This window comes from Aquarana catesbeiana, linkage group LG02 (genome assembly GCF_042186555.1).
Source record: "Aquarana catesbeiana isolate 2022-GZ linkage group LG02, ASM4218655v1, whole genome shotgun sequence".
NCBI classification, from domain to species: domain Eukaryota; kingdom Metazoa; phylum Chordata; class Amphibia; order Anura; family Ranidae; genus Aquarana; species Aquarana catesbeiana.
Genome location: NC_133325.1, coordinates 56,423,876 through 56,441,658, shown reverse-complemented (window position 1 = coordinate 56,441,658; position 17,783 = coordinate 56,423,876). Strand labels below are relative to the sequence as shown.

General features: G+C 42.4%; 1 protein-coding gene across 1 annotated transcript in view; it reads left to right on the top strand.

Moving 5' to 3' along the window:
• Positions 1-17,783, top strand: part of CCDC81 (coiled-coil domain containing 81) — a 91,695-nt gene that overhangs the window by 62,463 nt on the left and 11,449 nt on the right. Inside the window, exons 9-13 of the mRNA XM_073612946.1 lie at positions 3,431-3,545; positions 6,370-6,516; positions 7,389-7,496; positions 9,591-9,760; positions 15,212-15,290. Coding sequence (XP_073469047.1) covers positions 3,431-3,545; positions 6,370-6,516; positions 7,389-7,496; positions 9,591-9,760; positions 15,212-15,290 — 619 coding nt within the window. The remainder of the gene's footprint in view (positions 1-3,430; positions 3,546-6,369; positions 6,517-7,388; positions 7,497-9,590; positions 9,761-15,211; positions 15,291-17,783) is intronic.

The window sequence follows — 17,783 nt, the reverse complement described above, 5'->3', positions numbered from 1 at the left end:
TAGTAACCATACAGGGACACTCACTTGGTACAGGTGCCATTCACAGAAGCCGCTGCCCTTCTGCATAGTAACCATACAGGGCCACTCACTTGGTACAGGTGCCATTCACAGAATGCCTTGCATTTTTTTCCCCACTGAATGCAAGGTGTTCTCCGATTGGACGAGGTGGAAAAGTGGAGTGATGACTAGTCCAATCAGAGAATGCTTTGCATATTATTTTTACAAAATGCAGGGCGTTCTGTGAATGGCACCCATGCCAAATGAACAGCCTCCTTTGTTCGCTATGCAGCAGGGCAGCCTTTTGGGACAGGACTTGGGAGATAGCGGTGATCACTGTGATAGCGGAGACTTGTACAGTGATTCTCTGTTTCCGCAGGGATCCCAGGAGTATGGCATATGCATACTTACATTGATCCAAGTTGGACCAGTATAACAATGCAACAAAAGCCATGCCTGGAATTCATCTCTAGGAAAAGGCCTTGGCAAGTCTGATACTTTATGTACTGAAGGTGAAAGCTGAGCTTCAGCTAAATATCTAAATGCACAGCTGAAATAAATACAGTATATGAGAGCAGTCAACTGCTTCCAAATCATTTGTATTTCTGTACATCCAGACCTGAGAGTCATACAGCTCTGCCAGATAAAACAGTTAAGCAATACATTTCTGTCACCTTCCTGTCCCCAGCTTGTGATAGGACAGTGAAAGATAGCAGACTAATAAGCTCATCTGTCTGCTGTTTTTCCTCCTGTCTGTATATTTCTTGTCATGTGGACACAGCACACCTGATTGGCCCCTACTGCTACCCCTTGCTGTGGCTTTAAGACCAGGTCCATGGTTGGATTACCCAGGCCTTATAATGGGCTTGTGCAGCTAGTGAGCCTTTTATGTATTATCTAACGTGGTAACTAGGGTTGCCAACCCCATCCCTTTAAACCCCAAACATATATGAATTACACAGGTTTTGAGGCTAATTTAATGCAGATAAGGCAACAAGTGAGTTTAATTGCCACCTTAATCAGCCACAGAACCTGTGTAATTCATATGTGTTCGGTTTTAAAGGGATGAGGTGGCAACCCTACTGGTAACACCCACCTACATTGGCAGCAGGCATATGCAGAGTTGAACAAGTTGTTCTAATCAGGATATTAGGCATCCACCTACATATCAGCAATCAAACCCTTCTGTCAACAAGACCATATCTGGCCTGGCATTCACATCCACTTCCAAGAGGCTTAGCACTTCAATCGGTGTTGATGAGTGAACCTGCACACTTCAGGTTATGTACATTTTGAAATGCTGGACCACATACCAGATGCTTCACTGAGCACTGGTGTTTTAAATCACTCACCTGAATACATTTGTTTTGGGTCCAGTTTTTTTTTTTTTAAAGGTTTTTTTATTTGCCATTCGCATAGCAAAAATACATCAAACTGTCACTGCCATATCTGAATAAGTACATACAGTAATTACACATCACAGGAAGATTACATTACATTCAGGTCCCCAGAATGGTACATAAAAGAAGGTAAGTCATACAGGAATATAACTACATTCTTCCAACTTGATTCCAAGACATAGAAAATGACAATGCATGACCTACTGCCTCTTTGAAAGCCTTTGCGAGGAAGTGTGGTTGACGGGGCCACAGTTGTCACACGTCAGGTGACCTTTTACCCCTGACTCTCAAGCTGACAGCATTTACACTCAACTCAGAGGGGGGTAGGCTTTCTACCGTGCATCTGTGACACAAGCAGAGCTTCTAGATAAGGGATATGCAATTAGTGGACCTTCAGCTGTTGCAAAACTACAAGTCCCATCATGTCTCTGCCTCTGGGTGTCATGCTTGTGGCGGTCAGAGTCTTGCTATGCTTCATGGGACTTGTAGTTCTGCAACAGCTGGAGGTCCGCTAATTGCATATCCCTGTTCTAGATGATCATCATAAATGACTGATGGCTGGAAGTTTCATTATCATCACTGAATAGAAGCAAGTGGGTGCTGGGAAAGATGTAGCAGTACCTCATTCCAGCTCTTCAAGGGTATCAGTATATGGCTTCTTCCCTCACACCACAAAGGCAAAGTTGCTTTCAAGAGCTGGCTTCTTGATAAAAGGTATGAGTGACATGTTATGGAGAGGTATGCAAGGATATCTGGTCCCACTCAGCCCTGCTTTTCCACCGTGTACAATGATTCCAAAAATCACTGAACAGATCATTCATATGAGTATTTTTTTGAGTTAGATCAGGGGTCTACAAACATTCTAAGCAAACAGACAGTTTACTGTCCCTCAGGCTTTAGGGGGGGTTGGACTGAGGCCAATGGGAGCAGAAAATGGCCCTGGCATCAGTGCTCAATCATTGGTTTTATTGGGAGGAATAGTACCTCATTGTTGGTATAAATGGGAAGCATAATGTCCCATTGATGGTGTCAGAGGGGGAAATTGTGCCCCATTATCTGTGTCAGTTGGTGGAATAGTGCCCCAAGGGCCAGATAAAGGCAAGCATAGGGCCACATGCGGCCCCTGGGCCGCAGTTTGGAGACCATTGATTTGGATTGTAAGTGCTAACTAGCAGGTCCTCCCATCCCTCTTGTCTTGAATTCTATTACAACTGTACTGTCTCCTCTAGTTTGTAAATTGCTGCACTGGAAAGCGCCTTAAAGATTTTAAAGGCTAAGTTCTATAAGTTCCCCTATGTACCAATATAGCATGAATGTACTCATTTTGCAAAAATAAAACAGCTTTCCATTAAAGGAGAAGTCCAACCAAAGCTCGTTTTACTGTGCTTCTATGGATCACAGGAGTGCAATTTGTTTTGCACTCCTGTGACCTGTTTTCAGCAGAGAGCAGACTGAAGTCCGCTCTTTGCTGAAGTCACCAATGTCAGTCCAGGCACTGCGTCATCCCGACCACGGAGTCTGGATCCTCCAGGTGCCTGGACTGACACCACCTGTCACATGATGTTGACATCACACATGTGGGCCTGTATACAGGCTGAAGTGAAAATCTCCTCCTTCAGCACTCCTCCCTCAGCATTGAAGAAACTGTGCAGTTTATCATGTAACCGTGGTATACAGATCATCCAAAAAGGTATACAGTGGCAGTATTTTAATGTAAAAAGAAGATTTATAAGCTGAGGGCACCGTGGGGGGGGGGATTAACTATTTTTACATTACTGGGTTTAGTAACACTTTAAAGTCTGACCAGGAAGTAAGGCAGAAGTAATTGAGCAGTGTGTTTAAACAGCTATGAAGAGAGTTAGGTAAGCAGATGTAGAGTTACTGAAAAGCTGTTTTATTTTTGCACAATAAGTACAATAATGCTATATTGGTACATAGGGGAGCTGGAATTTAGAAGAAAAAAAAAAGGTGAATTTACCCTTTTAGCAGGACACAGAGAAGTATAACTACACTCTGGTTTCTTTGTTTTGCAGATTAGGATCTTCACTTTCTATGAACTTCTCAAGACCTGATCCTGAAGTGAGCCAGATGAATATCCTGAGGACAACAACTTCTCCAGGCTGCCTGGATCACTGTCGTGCAGGGCAGGTACTGTTCTTTAGAATGCATGGATCCTGGTAACACACTAACGTCTTATCTTAGTGGTAACCGCCTTATCTTCAGTCTGACATTACCAATTAGTACTGCAAACGCATGCCTATGGGTATCTGCAAATGCCACCAGATATTCACTGTTGTGGGGAATTAGTGATGGGGAAAGTTACACCAAAAGAGTCTTTATATTTTTTTCCCAGATAAACTAGTAGCATCCTCTTTCTGACTTACTACCCCTCCTGTTTGAATTCATATAAATTCGACTCTTTATGGACTGCAATGAATATCGTTTGAAGTTGAAAGCAGCCAGATCATGCATGCACATCCTACTGCCCTCTAAAGAACCTTTTACCAACATTAGAACCTTGTTGCAAGCCATGTACTGTGCAGGCATCAGGATTTAAATGAATATGTCACCTTTAGGCCAGCCTCCCTGTCCAGGTCTCAGGTCCTGGATTACGCCTGAACAAAAATCCTTTTTATAGAAAAAAAAACAGATGGAGATATTATCGGGGGAGTACTGTGAGCTCTGTGAAAGGTAACAAATACCTGAAAGTTATGTATACACATTATTTAGCATTCATGCAACTTTTATTTATTTTTTTTTTACATAGTTACATTTGTCCAATCTGGTCCAATGTAACTATGCATATAAGATGAACACCCATCGCTCCAGGTGATTAACCCGTATCTCCAGCCTTTACTGTTCCATTGCTTGTGAGGGTGCTCGTTCAGCTTGTCCAACACAGGTCAGAAGAAAAAAAAAATCTGGATGAGTGCACATCTAAAAGAATTATTCACAACATGACAGGTAAAAACATCACAATGTATTAGGGGACAACAGCGAAAGTTGACGCATTTCTGGCTCCTTGAGTACTTAACCGTAAAACTGCTGACTACCCTCCCCACCCCCAATATAAAACCACCGGAGCACCGCAGATCACATGCAGGTTTGGGTCAATTAAAAGCACACCTCCCATTCATCAAGATACTGCTAATTTGATGTAGTGCACTCACTATTTAAAATATATTTGACAGTCCATATACTGCTTGCTGATGAAAACACAGATGCCAGCCATCCCAAGTAACCCCCATTTTTATTTTATAACCACAGCCCCAGTCAACCCTGCATCCCCGCAAGGAGGAGGAGAGTAAGAGGGACCGGCAGGGACTTGGTTGTCCGACATCAATGATCCTGTTAATACAAAGATAATGCAATGCTAAGTGCCAGGCTGTGCAGCCAACTTAGAAACAAATATAATGACATCAATAAAATAATCACTTGTCACTGCTGTTCTAGGATTATGAGATCAGATTAGTAGACAAAGAGTCAGGGCCATCCAGTGACATCACCGCTGCCCCTGCCCTTTATGATGTTGCATACGGCAAATTACGTAAAAGGGGGTTGGGCCATACAGTAAAGTCACTGGATGGCCCTGCCTCATTGTTTACTTTTTGGCCTGAATGACAGCTCCATCTCTTCTGGCACTAAAGAAAAAAAAGACATAGGGCCATCCAGTGATCTCACCAGATGCCCCTGCCCCCTTATTATGTCATTGGCCTTATGTGACAGTGACATCACCTAATAGGCCCACCCTTTTGTTTAATTTAGTAGTGGGGAGAACCAGCAATGTCATTCGGCGTCGGCAAGCGACAGGTTTTTTTTTTTCTTATGGGTTGTTTTTTTTAATAAAGGACTGGTCAAAAACGGTGTTCTGTGTTTATACGTGTCATTTTTTTGTGAATGAGTAGTGATACTATGTACTCCTACTTATTCACTTGAGAGGGCTGGCGGCCCACTTCTTAAAGGTGGCTTTCATATTCTGATAACGCCCCCGCACCCCCACAACCACCAGACCAGGGTTGTGGGGAAGAGGCCCTTGTTCTCATCAACATTGGGACAAGGTGCTTTGGGAAGGCGGGAGTTCCCCTCCCCCAAAGCACCCCCCTATGTTAAGGACATGTGGCCTAGTATGGTTCAGGGAGGGGGGGTGCCTGCTCGCCGCCCCCCCTTTCCTGGCCTGCCAGGCTGCATGCCCAGATAAGACTCTGGTATGGATTTTAGGGGGGGGGCATGCCTTTTTTTTTTTTTTTTTGATTTGAAACTCTTTTGTTTATATTCTGCTTTAAGTAGGGAAGCTGACAGCAGGGATGAGTCACTGGTTGTTAGGATGCCGGTGGGCTCCGGCTCCTAACAACCAATTAAAAAACAGACCGTTTTTTGATTTACATTCGTTTAGGTCCACTTCCGTTTTTTAAACGGAACAAAAATAGAGACTTGTTGCATTTATAAAACAGACCTGAATAAACAGGGATGTAAAAGGATGATCATCCCTTTACATCTGTTTGCCCAAAGGAATGCATTGTTGTCCGTTTTTCATCTGTCAATGGATGGATGTAAAACGGGCAGACGACATGTCCATGTGAAAGGATCCTTAGAAGTTCTTTTATTTTTAGAGTGGTAAAGATGTAGAACTTTCTTCCACAGTTGGTAGTATCATCAGAGACTGTAGATAAAAAAAAATTAGATGTGCTTCTCAGCAAACATAACGTACAGGGATATGGAAATTGGTAGCAACATAAACACACACTCGTTGAATTGGATGGAATGGTTTCTTTATTCATCCTTGCAGACTATGTAAATATGTAAGTAGTAATGATCCAATAACTTATCCATCTTAGTGAATCTTTAGCCTTTTGTATTTATCTGACCAGGTCACAAACAAAAAAAAATGCAAAAGAACATGTGGATAATGCCTATTATTTGCTATATAGCTCCACGTAGTTCACAGCAGTCTTTTTGTTGTCTCTTTTCCTAGGAACTGTGCTACCTGTGTCTACAGCGGGCCCAGAAAAATATCCCGGTGTACTTCACAGAGGAGAGAAAACTGAAAGAAAAGGAGGAGGAGAGAATATTACAGCAATACCAGCACATGAAAGACCAAGAGGCCATGCTAAAGTCCCAGGTATTAACTACAATACTCTCATAACATACAACCCCAATTCCAGAAAAGTTGGGACGCTGTGTAAAATCTATATAAAACCAGAATCCAATGATTTGCAAATCTCATAAACTCATATTTTATTCACAGTAGAAAACATATCAAATGTTTCAACTGAGAAAATGTACCATTTTAAGAAAAAATATGGTAACTTTGAAATTGATGGCAGCAACACATCTCAAAAAAGTTAGGACCGGGCCATGTTTACCACGGTGTAGCATCCCCTCTTCTCTTAACAACACTTTAAATGACTGGGAACTGGGGAGATCTGTATCTGGAGTTCTGGGAGAGGAACGTTGTCCCATTCTTGCAGAATTCTAACTGCTCAACAGTCCTGGCTATTTGTCGTATTTTTCATTTCAAGATAGGCCAAATATTATCAGTTGGTGAAAGGTCTGGACTGCAGGCAGGCCTGTTAAGCACCCGGACTCTTCTACTATGAAGCCATGCTGTTGTCATAGATGTAGTATGCGGTTTAGTATTGTCTTGCTGAAACGATGCAAGGCCTTCCCTGAAAGACATTGTCTGGATGGGAGCATATGCTGCACTAAATCCTGGATATGTCTTGAACACCTGGATAAAATGTTATAGGTTACCTAGAGTTAGAGACTAACCTAAGTAATCCAAACCCCCGATAAACTAAAGTCTTCATTAGCATCTACAGTATTTTAGTAATGATAGACACACTGGTTAAGCACAGATAGCATTTCAATAATGTAAAATCCAGTGTTGTTCGTAATGTAATTGCTAGAGCACAGTTATTTCTAGCAGCCTACTCACTCTGGTAGGTTTGCTATATAGAAGTTTTAAAATGTCTACTTTTTCTTTCCATACAGATGAAATCTCAAGCAATTCGAGAACAAAGTCAAAAAAACACAGCATACAACATGGGGGTCGCGGAAGCCATCAGGAATGAACGCAATGCCAGGAACACAGATTTTTATGTGAGCACAGTGATATTCTGTTTGTCAGTGTGACCCTTGCTGATCTCATAATGATACTCGAGGGGCTAAACTGAAATCAAGGGTGACTGCATGCCACTGACAGATTGGGGGGAGATTTACTGAAATGGGAGCACCCAAAGTCTGGTGCAGCTGTGCATGGTAGCCAATCAGCTTCTAACTTTAGCTGTTCAATTAAGCTATGACAGTAGAACCTGGAAGCTGATTGGTTTCTATGCACAGCATTATCAGATTTTGCACACTCCAGTTTTAGTAAATCTCCCCTATTGACACCAAGACCCATTATCTTTATTGATTAAAGCACAGATGAGTCATTTGTGGTATTTGAATGAAGAGGATCACTACAGTTTTTAGTAAGTTGGCAAAAAAAAAAAAAGAGAAATAAGAGTAAGAGTATGTAGCCTTTTCAATATATAACCTTTTTACTATATACTTATTAGATATTCATAGTTAATGTAATCAGCTTAAAATGATCCTGACGTTAGAAAGTAATGCCCAAGCAAGTGTACCTGCAAAAATGAATACATACTTTGCCACCGCTGCCAGAACACTGCGTGGTTCAGTAGAAATCCTCAGCTGGGAAGCCAACATTTCCAGAAGTGTTGATGTTCTTGGGTGCTACGGTGGTGCTCACTGGTTTCTCCCAGTGACTATTGTATCCTGCAGTCATGGTTGAAGGTTAATGGGAGTTCAGAGGGCTGAAGAGAATGACGCTTTTGGAAGTGTCGGTTTCCCAGCAGATTTCAGCAGAGGATTTCTGTTGAACCATGTGGCATGGGCAGCATGAAAAGGAAAGTTTTATCACATTATCCTAAACAATGCAAACTGCAAACAGTAATATCATCAGTACATCTAATGAACAGTCAACAGCTAACAGTGATCTAATTAACAGTAAGCTAATCAACAGCCAGACATCCAAGCTTTGATTAGTCCCATACAGTCTGGCAACAGTCTATAACAGTCTAGGAGACAAAACTCATACAATGTTCTAGCAGTCTGAAAAAAGTGGAATTAATTTATCTTCATAGATTGTGGAGGAGCCCAGTCTGCAGGAGGGCCACCATATTTCCTCTGACCATTAACCTGTACAAGATTAATAATACACCTTTCCACCCCCTCCAGAAGGGAAGCTTTGTTGTCTTTATTCAGAGAATTAATCCAAGCCTCGCTCTCAGCATTTATCACATTGTTGTCCATCATTAGAGAATGATCTGCTCACTCCATGGGGTCAGAGGTTGAACTGAGCTCTTTTCCATGCTCTGACTGTGAGACGCAGACAAAAGTCTTGGTCTCCTCCAAGGGCCATAATCAGTGAGTAGAAGGCTAGCCCCTAATCCATTCCAAAAGCCCCTGTCCCGGTTGGGTCTGTCTCAAGTGCCATCTCATAAAATTGGAAACCCTTGAGAGATGGCCTAATACATGTCTAAAAGGGCTTCCTATATGGTGAGTCGTAAGGAAGGCTTTGACAAGCAAGATGTAAACACTGGAGTAGGCTGCTCCTGTCGAAATTGTTAAGTATGCAGTCCGCTAGGGTTGTGTAGTGTAGCTCAGAAGGTCTAGGCATAGTAAGTGTATTTTGTCTGAAGGTACACTTACCATTTAAAGCTGATCTCTGGGCTCCTCCCCTTCAAAACCCCCACCTGTCCTCATTCCCCTCCAACCAAATCCTGGCATTGATATAAAAATAACCTTACCTAAATGTCCCCTTTGCTCACCAATCTGCAGTCACGTGACATTCTTAGGCCTTCTCTCTTCTACTGTGTACCAGAGGTGGGATCCTTATTCTGCTTCCAGCATGAAGTGGACATTTCCTATTAGCTCTCAAGTGCTGGGCTCCCCTCAGGATTCAGGAGGGAATCTGCAGGCCATAACATCAGATGAGGGGAGGGTGGTGGGTGGTTAAATGCCAGAAATTCCTCCTTCAAAATGGCCTAATTTTACATAGTTTTGATAAACATGGCCAGATCACCACACCAAATTGTTTACCGTATCTAACAACCTTTAGATTAGGCTTTAATATTAAGCATGATTCACACTTCTGTTTCTTAACAATCATTATTTACATTTTATTCTTAGAGATCATACATTTTTCAGAAGAGGCCTCTGACCCCTCCAGTATTAATAAAACAGGAGCAATGTTACCAGTCGCTGACTAAGCAGATGGCGGACAGGCGAGGGAAGGAGGAAAAAGAAAAGCAGGACCAGGAATTGCTGGGCAGACTGGAACAGATTCAACTTGCTGATGAGTAAATGTCCTTTTCATCCAACATCTTACACATCACATAATGTGACCTCTGACATCACATGACTTTGCTGTGGATTTTCTGGGTGTAGCACCTTACCCATATGCAGCTACTTCTTACTCATACATTGACTTGAGCAGCTACCATTTTATGGTCACACACTGGGGGGGGTCTTCAGCTGCCTTTATTGAAAGAAAGAAAACTAATGCAGCCACCACATTTAAAGCGGAGGTCCACCCTAAAAAAAAAAAATTACATAAACGGGCTCTTTAAATTTTTTTAAAAACATTTGAAAAAAAAAATTTTTTTTTACTTACCCGAAATGCCTGTTGCTAGGCAGTCTTCCTAATCTGCCACTTCCTTTTCCGCAGAGCTGTTCCTTCTCTTCATCTTCTTCCTTCTCTTCTTCATCTTCTTCCTTCTCTTCTTCTCTTCATCCCTGGGAAATTGGGCGCGCTGTCTTCTGGGACCTGTGTGTGTCCCAGAAGACAGCCGCCCATTTACAAAGCGCCGCACGACTCGCACATACGCAGTAGGAAATGGGCAGTGAAGCCACAAGGCTCCACTGCCTGTTTCCCTTAGAATGGCGCCGCCGGCACCCGATCTGATGGACGGATCGGCCTCTAGGGGCCAACGTCGCGGGCTTCCTGGACAGGTAAGTGTCCTTATTAAAAGTCAGCAGCTACATTGTTTGTAGCTGCTGACTTTTAATTTTTTTTTTCAGCTGGAACACCGCTTTAAGAATTGGTGAGCTGCAATATATAAAATTTTAGTTTTTGGGTTTAATACTGCTTTAAGGAGCCACACGTTGCCTTGGTGGGGTGACATGACTTCACACATAGTTCCAAATGTTTTTATTAAAATTATTATTATTAATATTAATATTATATTAAGGAGAAAGCAAAAAAGTTTCAAAAAAATAGGTTCTTTCCAGCATAAGCAGCGCTGCTTAAGCTGGAAAGAACCTATTTCTTTGGAACTTTTTTGCTTTCTCCTTAATGTTATATTTGATTAAAGCAGCTGCTTAGTTTAATTTACCTATGAACTGCGTATTTTTATTTTGTCAAAGCATATATAAGTAGAATTTGTGTAGCACTGGGTCAACAACCAATGTCTTCTATTGTACGGGGATTGCAGGCGAATTAGTTATGATGAAACAAGGTGATTTTACTGAAAATACTAGTATCCCTTCAAATAACGGCATTTTCATTTGTAAGTGGAGATTTTGTTACCCTTACAGCCAACATACATGGTCATAGGACAGGAATACAGTTACAATTCCCCCCTCCTCTTCTACATATAACCTGCTCAGTTTCATGTTTTTCTGAGTTTTATCTGTTCTCCTGCTGCCTAATGCTTCGGAAGGACAATCTGCCCCTGATCCCTTCTTACACTTCTAAAGAATTTCCACGCTGATATTTATAGCTGGTCAGTTGAAGTGCCCCCACAGCATGATACACACAACCTCTTTTTGTACATATTCAGCCGTCATAAGAGGTTATTCATATGACTGACAATAGCAGAATTTCCTTTAACCCCTTTCTCAGAATAACCACAGTTCTGACAAAAGAACGAGCCTGAATGAAAGTTTTGCACTAAAAGTTTTTCTGCTTTATTTAAGGTGGAAGTGTGGCCCTAAATCAAAAGATTGCAAGCTGATAGGTATTTTATTACAGAAGAGACATACTGGGGTTGATTTACTAAAGGCAAATAGGAAAACTGCAAAGATAAAGGTAAGAATCCTTTATTGCAGAAGAAACATTTTGGGGTTGATTTACTAAAAGCAAGCAGACTGTGCACTTGCAAGTACAGTTGCACTATTTTCCCCAGAGCATAGTGAATGTGGTGAAGCCACATCAGGTGCAGTGAACAAAAAATCAACTTTTTTGCTTGCACATGACTGAATGATAGAAATCGGCAGAGCTTTACCGCATTCACTAAGCTCTGGGGTATATGAGTACAACTGCACTTACAAAGTGCACAGTCTGTTTGCGTTTAGTAAATCCACCCCAAAATGTTTCTTCTGCAGTAAATGTTTCTTACTTTCATCTTTGCAATTTTCCTTACGTTGTACACTGAGCTGTGCATCTACCTGCATGAATCAATTCCTGTATGCATGTGTGGGAGTTATGCCATTCCCAGCTGGCCAAACAAACAACGGCCGAGGACTCCGCACCTGCAAGAACCCGAGGAGAAGATGTGGGCTCCAGGAGCTCCTAGATGTTGCATCGCTGGAGCAGAGGTAAGTATGTAACTCCAACCAAAATGTTCTTTTCCAGGTTTGGCTATAATGGTGAAGTTAGAACGTCCGTCTAGTTTTTTTTGTTCCTGAAGTCAATTACTGTGGTTACCAAGATAGAACGTTAGGGGAAACCGAATATTTTAGTCACCGGAACTGGAGGAAAGGTTTTCTAAAGTAACAACAGTGCTAAATTGAAGCCCCCTTGAGCCCTAGATCATGTTGTACACAGGGCCTCAACTTCTGCCAAAGTCAAGATTAAGACGAATGACAGGAGGCAAGACCTACAGTATTATTCTCGACTTGGGCACACAAGCTACACAGGGATCAATTTTTAGACATAAGCCGGCCATAGACTGTTCAAATCACGGCCTGTTCAGCAGCGACCGGCCAAGATTCAAACCATGCATGGGCAGGCTGATTGTATAAAAGTTGATCGATCAATCAACTAGGGTACAACCAGCCTGTCGGAGTTTTCATGCAACTTTTGCCAGCGGCTATGTTAGCAATAATCACAGTATGTTCTCCTGGCCAGGATAGCTCCCCCCCACCGGGAGAATAATCACTGTGTGTTCTCCTTGCCAGGATGGCTCCCCCCGTCGGGAGAACACAATCGTTCTGCTGGAGGGACTCCCCTATCAACACTGACTGTGTTGCAGGAAAGAAAATTGCTCCATCTATGGCAGGGCTTAACACCTTAAAGTGCACCTTTGCCCAGACTATGGACAGTAAATTAGTTATTCTTAACAAACCGTAAAAAAGCCATCTCTGACCTCTGAAATAATTCAACCTCAAAGATCATCAGTAGACATTTTAGAGCCCATTCACACCTGAGCATTGTGTCGCTTGTTGCCTGTCGCATGAAGCTAGAAGAAGTTGTGCTGTATTGTGTGCTTTTGGCCCCATTGGCTTTAATGAGCACGCCTAAAAAACACTTGATAAACACGTATGTATGATTGTTTTTCTGGCACTTTAAGTCTATGGGGCCAAAAATGTCAGATTCTGCTTCAGTACTACAGGTTGAGAGTAACAATGTGCGAAAAACATTCAAGACCTAGTTTACCAGTCTATTCTAAGTGAATGGGGGCTAAAGTTGGAATTATTTTTTTTTGTAAAACTCTAATTTCATGTAATAACTGTGTACAGTTATCAGAATACACAGATTGTATTTTTGTTCAATAAGTTTTTCTTGATAAAGAATAGTAAGATACATGTTCAGAATATCTGGTGTACATAGCACAAACGCATGACAAAACTGATTTAACAATATCACAAACTAGTAACCAATCAGTAGTCAAAGAAAACTAAGTTTGATAAAAGGTGTAAGGCCTAGTTGAAGGAGGTAGAGGTAGAGGCGGTAACTAAGGGTAAAAGTGGGGGACAGGGGACGGGGATAAAGAAGTTCAGAGGGGTGGGTAGGGAGAGTAGGATAAGGGGTAAGAGAGGAGACAGAGAAAACAGGGGCTTCTCACGAATAGTAACATAAAATATCTATATCATGTTGCATATAGTCGATCAGATTTGGACATGAGATCCGGATATGCAGAGAAAAACATAAAGACGAACCAGCAGGCCCATATTTTATGTGAGGTGGAAGTCAGATCTCGGAATGCATATGTAAAGATCTTCCATATGATATATATAATCTAATACTTGTAGCCAGGGTTGCCAACCGTCAGTAAATTTACTGACAGTTCGTAAAAATCTGTGATTTTTTTTTACAACTGCCAGTAAATATCAGGGGCTGATAATTTCATGCTGTGTAAATTAAGCAAATTACTTTGTTATAGGTATTGTCAGGGTTTCCATATCATGTTTATACTGTTCAAATATTTACTGTATTAGTTTTCAATAGGAGTTCTGTAATTTCTCAGGTTGTCAGTAAAAATTGTGCTCCGCCAGTAAATTTTCCATGTTTTGTCAGTAAAAAATGCTGCGGGAGGTTGGCAACGCTGCTTGTAGCCATTGTTGTATTGTAAGAATGGTAGACTGTTTCCAGTACCTAGGTATGAGTGATTTTGCAGCGTTTAAGAGATGAGGAGTGATGGACCTCTTATTTCGGCCGACTGGTTCACCCGTACAATAGAATAACACAGCCCAAGGATCATTAGGTATAGGGGAACCTTGTATTACACTAATCCAATGTAAAATAGATGACCAAAATGGACGAATGAGCGGGCACTGCCACCAGATGTGAGCATGAGTGGCAAAAGCCCCGTAGCCTCTCCAACAGAGCTCCAAAGTGTCTGGGAACACTTTATGAAGGATTGCAAGAGTATAGTGCCATCTAGTTAAAATCTTATAGTTAGTCTCTGCAATTTTAGAAGAAACATGTCAACGCTGACATCCGTCGCTCCATAGACCTGCATGGAGCGTCCGTTCAGGTCCACCTAAAAAAACTGACAGGCGGACCTGAACGGTCCACATGTGTGAAAGGGGCCTTATACAGATCTTTAGTTATCACTAGAGGCGTCACCAGCAGAAGGAAGGAGGTCCCGATTTCTATGTGTAGATGTTTAGTTATCACTAAAGGGATCAACAGCAGAAAGAGGGAGGTCCTGATTTCCCTATAGGAACATGTGACCATCTTTTCTGTCTGTGTAGAGTTTGCATTTGCTTCCTGTCCTTGTGTGGGTTTCCTCCGGGTACTCGGGTTTCCCCCCACACTCCAAAGACATGCTGGTAGGTGAATTAGCTCCTTTCCAAATTGGCACTAGAATATTTGTGCATGTACTTTAAGAGATAGGGACCTTGGATTGTAAGCTCCTGGAAGGCAGGGAGTGATGGGAATGAATCGTATGTATAGCACTGTGGGGTTGATTTTAGACTGTGCATTTTGCAAAGTGTAGTTGCACTCTGCAAAAGCAGTTGCTCCAGAGCTTAGTAAATGTGCAGAAGCTCTGCTGACTTCCATCATCCAATCATGTGCAAGGAAACATGAAGTATTTTTATTTTTATTTTTCTTGCATGTGATTGGGTACTCTTTTTAAAGTGAAGTTTACCTCATTTACTAACTCTGGAGCAACTGCTCTTACAGGGTGCAACTGCACTTTGCAAAGTGCACAGTTTTGCCTTTAGTAAATCAACCGCACTTGTCTGCGCTATATACTGTAAACACCTGGTATAAAAAAAAAAATCTGTTTGCCCCTTTCAATCATTTTTTGATGAATTTTTGGAACTAATATTTCTTTATATGGCTGTGTTGTTTTCTATAGACTGGCAGCTCAAAGGTCAAAATATTTAAGAGGGAAGAATGAATTGATGCTGTCTTACAAGAGCGCCCTGGACACGCAGGTAATTCAGGGCTGTTATAATAAATTTTTATTAGTAGAGGCTATATTTTTATATATACTGTGTGTGTGTGTGTGTGTGTGTGTATATATATATATATATATATATATATATATATATATATATATATATATATACAGTATCTCACAAAAGTGAGTACACCCCTCACATTTTTGTAAATATTTTAATATATCTTTTCATGTGACAACACTGAAGAAATGACACTTTGCTACAATGTAAAGTTGTGAGTGTACAGATTGTATAACAGTGTAAATTTGTCGTCCCCTCAAAATAACTCAACACACAGCCATTGATGTCTAAACCGCTGGCAACAAAAGTGAGTACACCCCTAAGTGAAAATGTCCAAATTGGGCCCAATTAGCCATTTTCCCTTCCCGGTGTCATGTGACTCGTTAGTGTTACAAGGTCTCAGGTGTGAATGGGGAGCAGGTGTGTTAAATTTGGTGTTATCGCTCTCACTCTCTCATACTGGTCACTGGAAGTTCAACATGGCACCTCATGGCAAAGAACTCTCTGAGGATCTGTAAAAAAGATTTGTTGCTCTACATAAAGATGGCCTAGGCTTTAAGAAGATTGCCAAGACCCTGAAACTGAGCTGCAGCATGGTGGCCAAGACCATACATCAGTTTAACAGGACAAGTTCCACTCAGAACAGGCCTTGCCGTGGTTGACCAAAGAAGTTGAGTGCACGTGCTCAGCGTCATATCCAGAGGTTGTCTTTGGGAAATAGATATGTGAGTGCTGCCAGCATTGCTGCAGAGGTTGAAGGGGTGGGGGGTCAGCCTGTCAGTGCTCAGACCATACGCCTCACACTGCATCAAATTGGTCTGCATGGCTGTCGTCCCAGAAGGAAAAAAAGCCTGCAGTTTGCTGAAGACAAGCAGACTAACGACATGGATTACTGGAACCATGTCCTGTGGTCTGATGAGACCAAGATAAACTTATTTTGTTCAGATGGTGTCAAGCGTGTGTGGCGGCAACCAGGTGAGGCGTAAAAGACAAGTGTGTCTTACCTACAGTCAAGCATGGTGGTGGGAGTGTCATAGTCTTGGGCTGCATGAGTGCTGCTGGCACTGGGGAGTTACAGTTCATTGAGGAAACCATGAATGCCAACATGTACTGTGACATACTGAAGCAGAGCATGATCCCCTCCCTTCAGAGACTGGGCCGCAGGGCAGTATTCCAACATTATAACGATCCCAAACACACCTCCAAGACCATCACTGCCTTGCTAAAGAAGCTGAGGCTAAAGGTGATGGACTGGCCAAGCATGTCTCCAGACCTAAACCCTATTGAGCATCTGTGGGGCATCCTCAAATGGAAGGTGGAGGAGCACAAGGTCTCTAATATCCACCAGCTCTGTGATGTCGTCATGGAGGAGTGGAAGAGGACTCCAGTGGCAACCTGTGAAGCTCTGGTGAACTCCATGCCCAAGAGGGTTAAGGCAATGCTGGAAAATAATGGTGGCCACACCAAATATTGACACTTTGGGCCCAATTTGGATATTTTCACTTAGGGGTGTACTCACTTTTGTTGCCATTAATGGCTGTGTGTTGAGTTATTTTGAGGGGACAGCAAATTTACACTGTTATACAAGCTGTGCACTTACTACTTTACATTGTAGCAAAGTGTCATTTCTTCAGTGTTGTCACATGAAAAGTATAATAAAATATTTACAAAAATGTGAGGGGTGTACTCACTTTTGTGAGATACTGTATATGAACAAGGCCGCCGATAGTGGGGTAGAGCTGGCCGTTCTGTACTGGGCCTGGGTCCCATCAGTTCAGCAGCAAGAGTTAGGGACAGAGAGGGGACTCTCGCTGTGGCTTCCGATAAAATAAATTAAAAGAGAAGTATGGGTTTGGGTTTTTATTTTAAATCTTACTTACCTGGGTAGATGCAATATCTGTCCCCTGCCATCTCTAAGGGTGATCGCTCAGTTCTCCTTGCTGCTCTGAGCAGAGAGCTGGTGACTGTCAGCTGGAGTGCTGGGCTGTGGAGGGAGTGGGAGCAGATGGCTAAGTCTCTCAGTGGCTCGGTGAGAAGCTGAGACAGGTGCCGGTCAAAGCTCCTAGGTGGATCCCAACCATATGGTCGCGATCTTTCCCTAGCCAGGATCGTCTTCAGCCCGCTGTCAGCTGAAAATGAGTCACAGGAGTGCAGAACGAATTGCACTTCTGTGATCCACTGGGGAAGCACAGCCAAACAAGCTTTGGCTGTACTCCTTTAAACTTCCACCCTCTTCTGCTATATGAATTCATCAGAGCAGGCTGGAACTTTAATTGTCGGGAGACGCAGCATGGAGGATTACTCCGCTTGACTCCAAAAATTAGTACACAGTCCCGTCTCTATCCCTGGCCTCTGCCGCTGAACCTTTTATTCAATTGCTTGGAGCCGCGGCTGCTGGGATTATTTGTGTACAATAAGGTATTTGAAGTCCCTTGTCCCTGTCCCCTCTCAGGCAGGCTGTAGGGG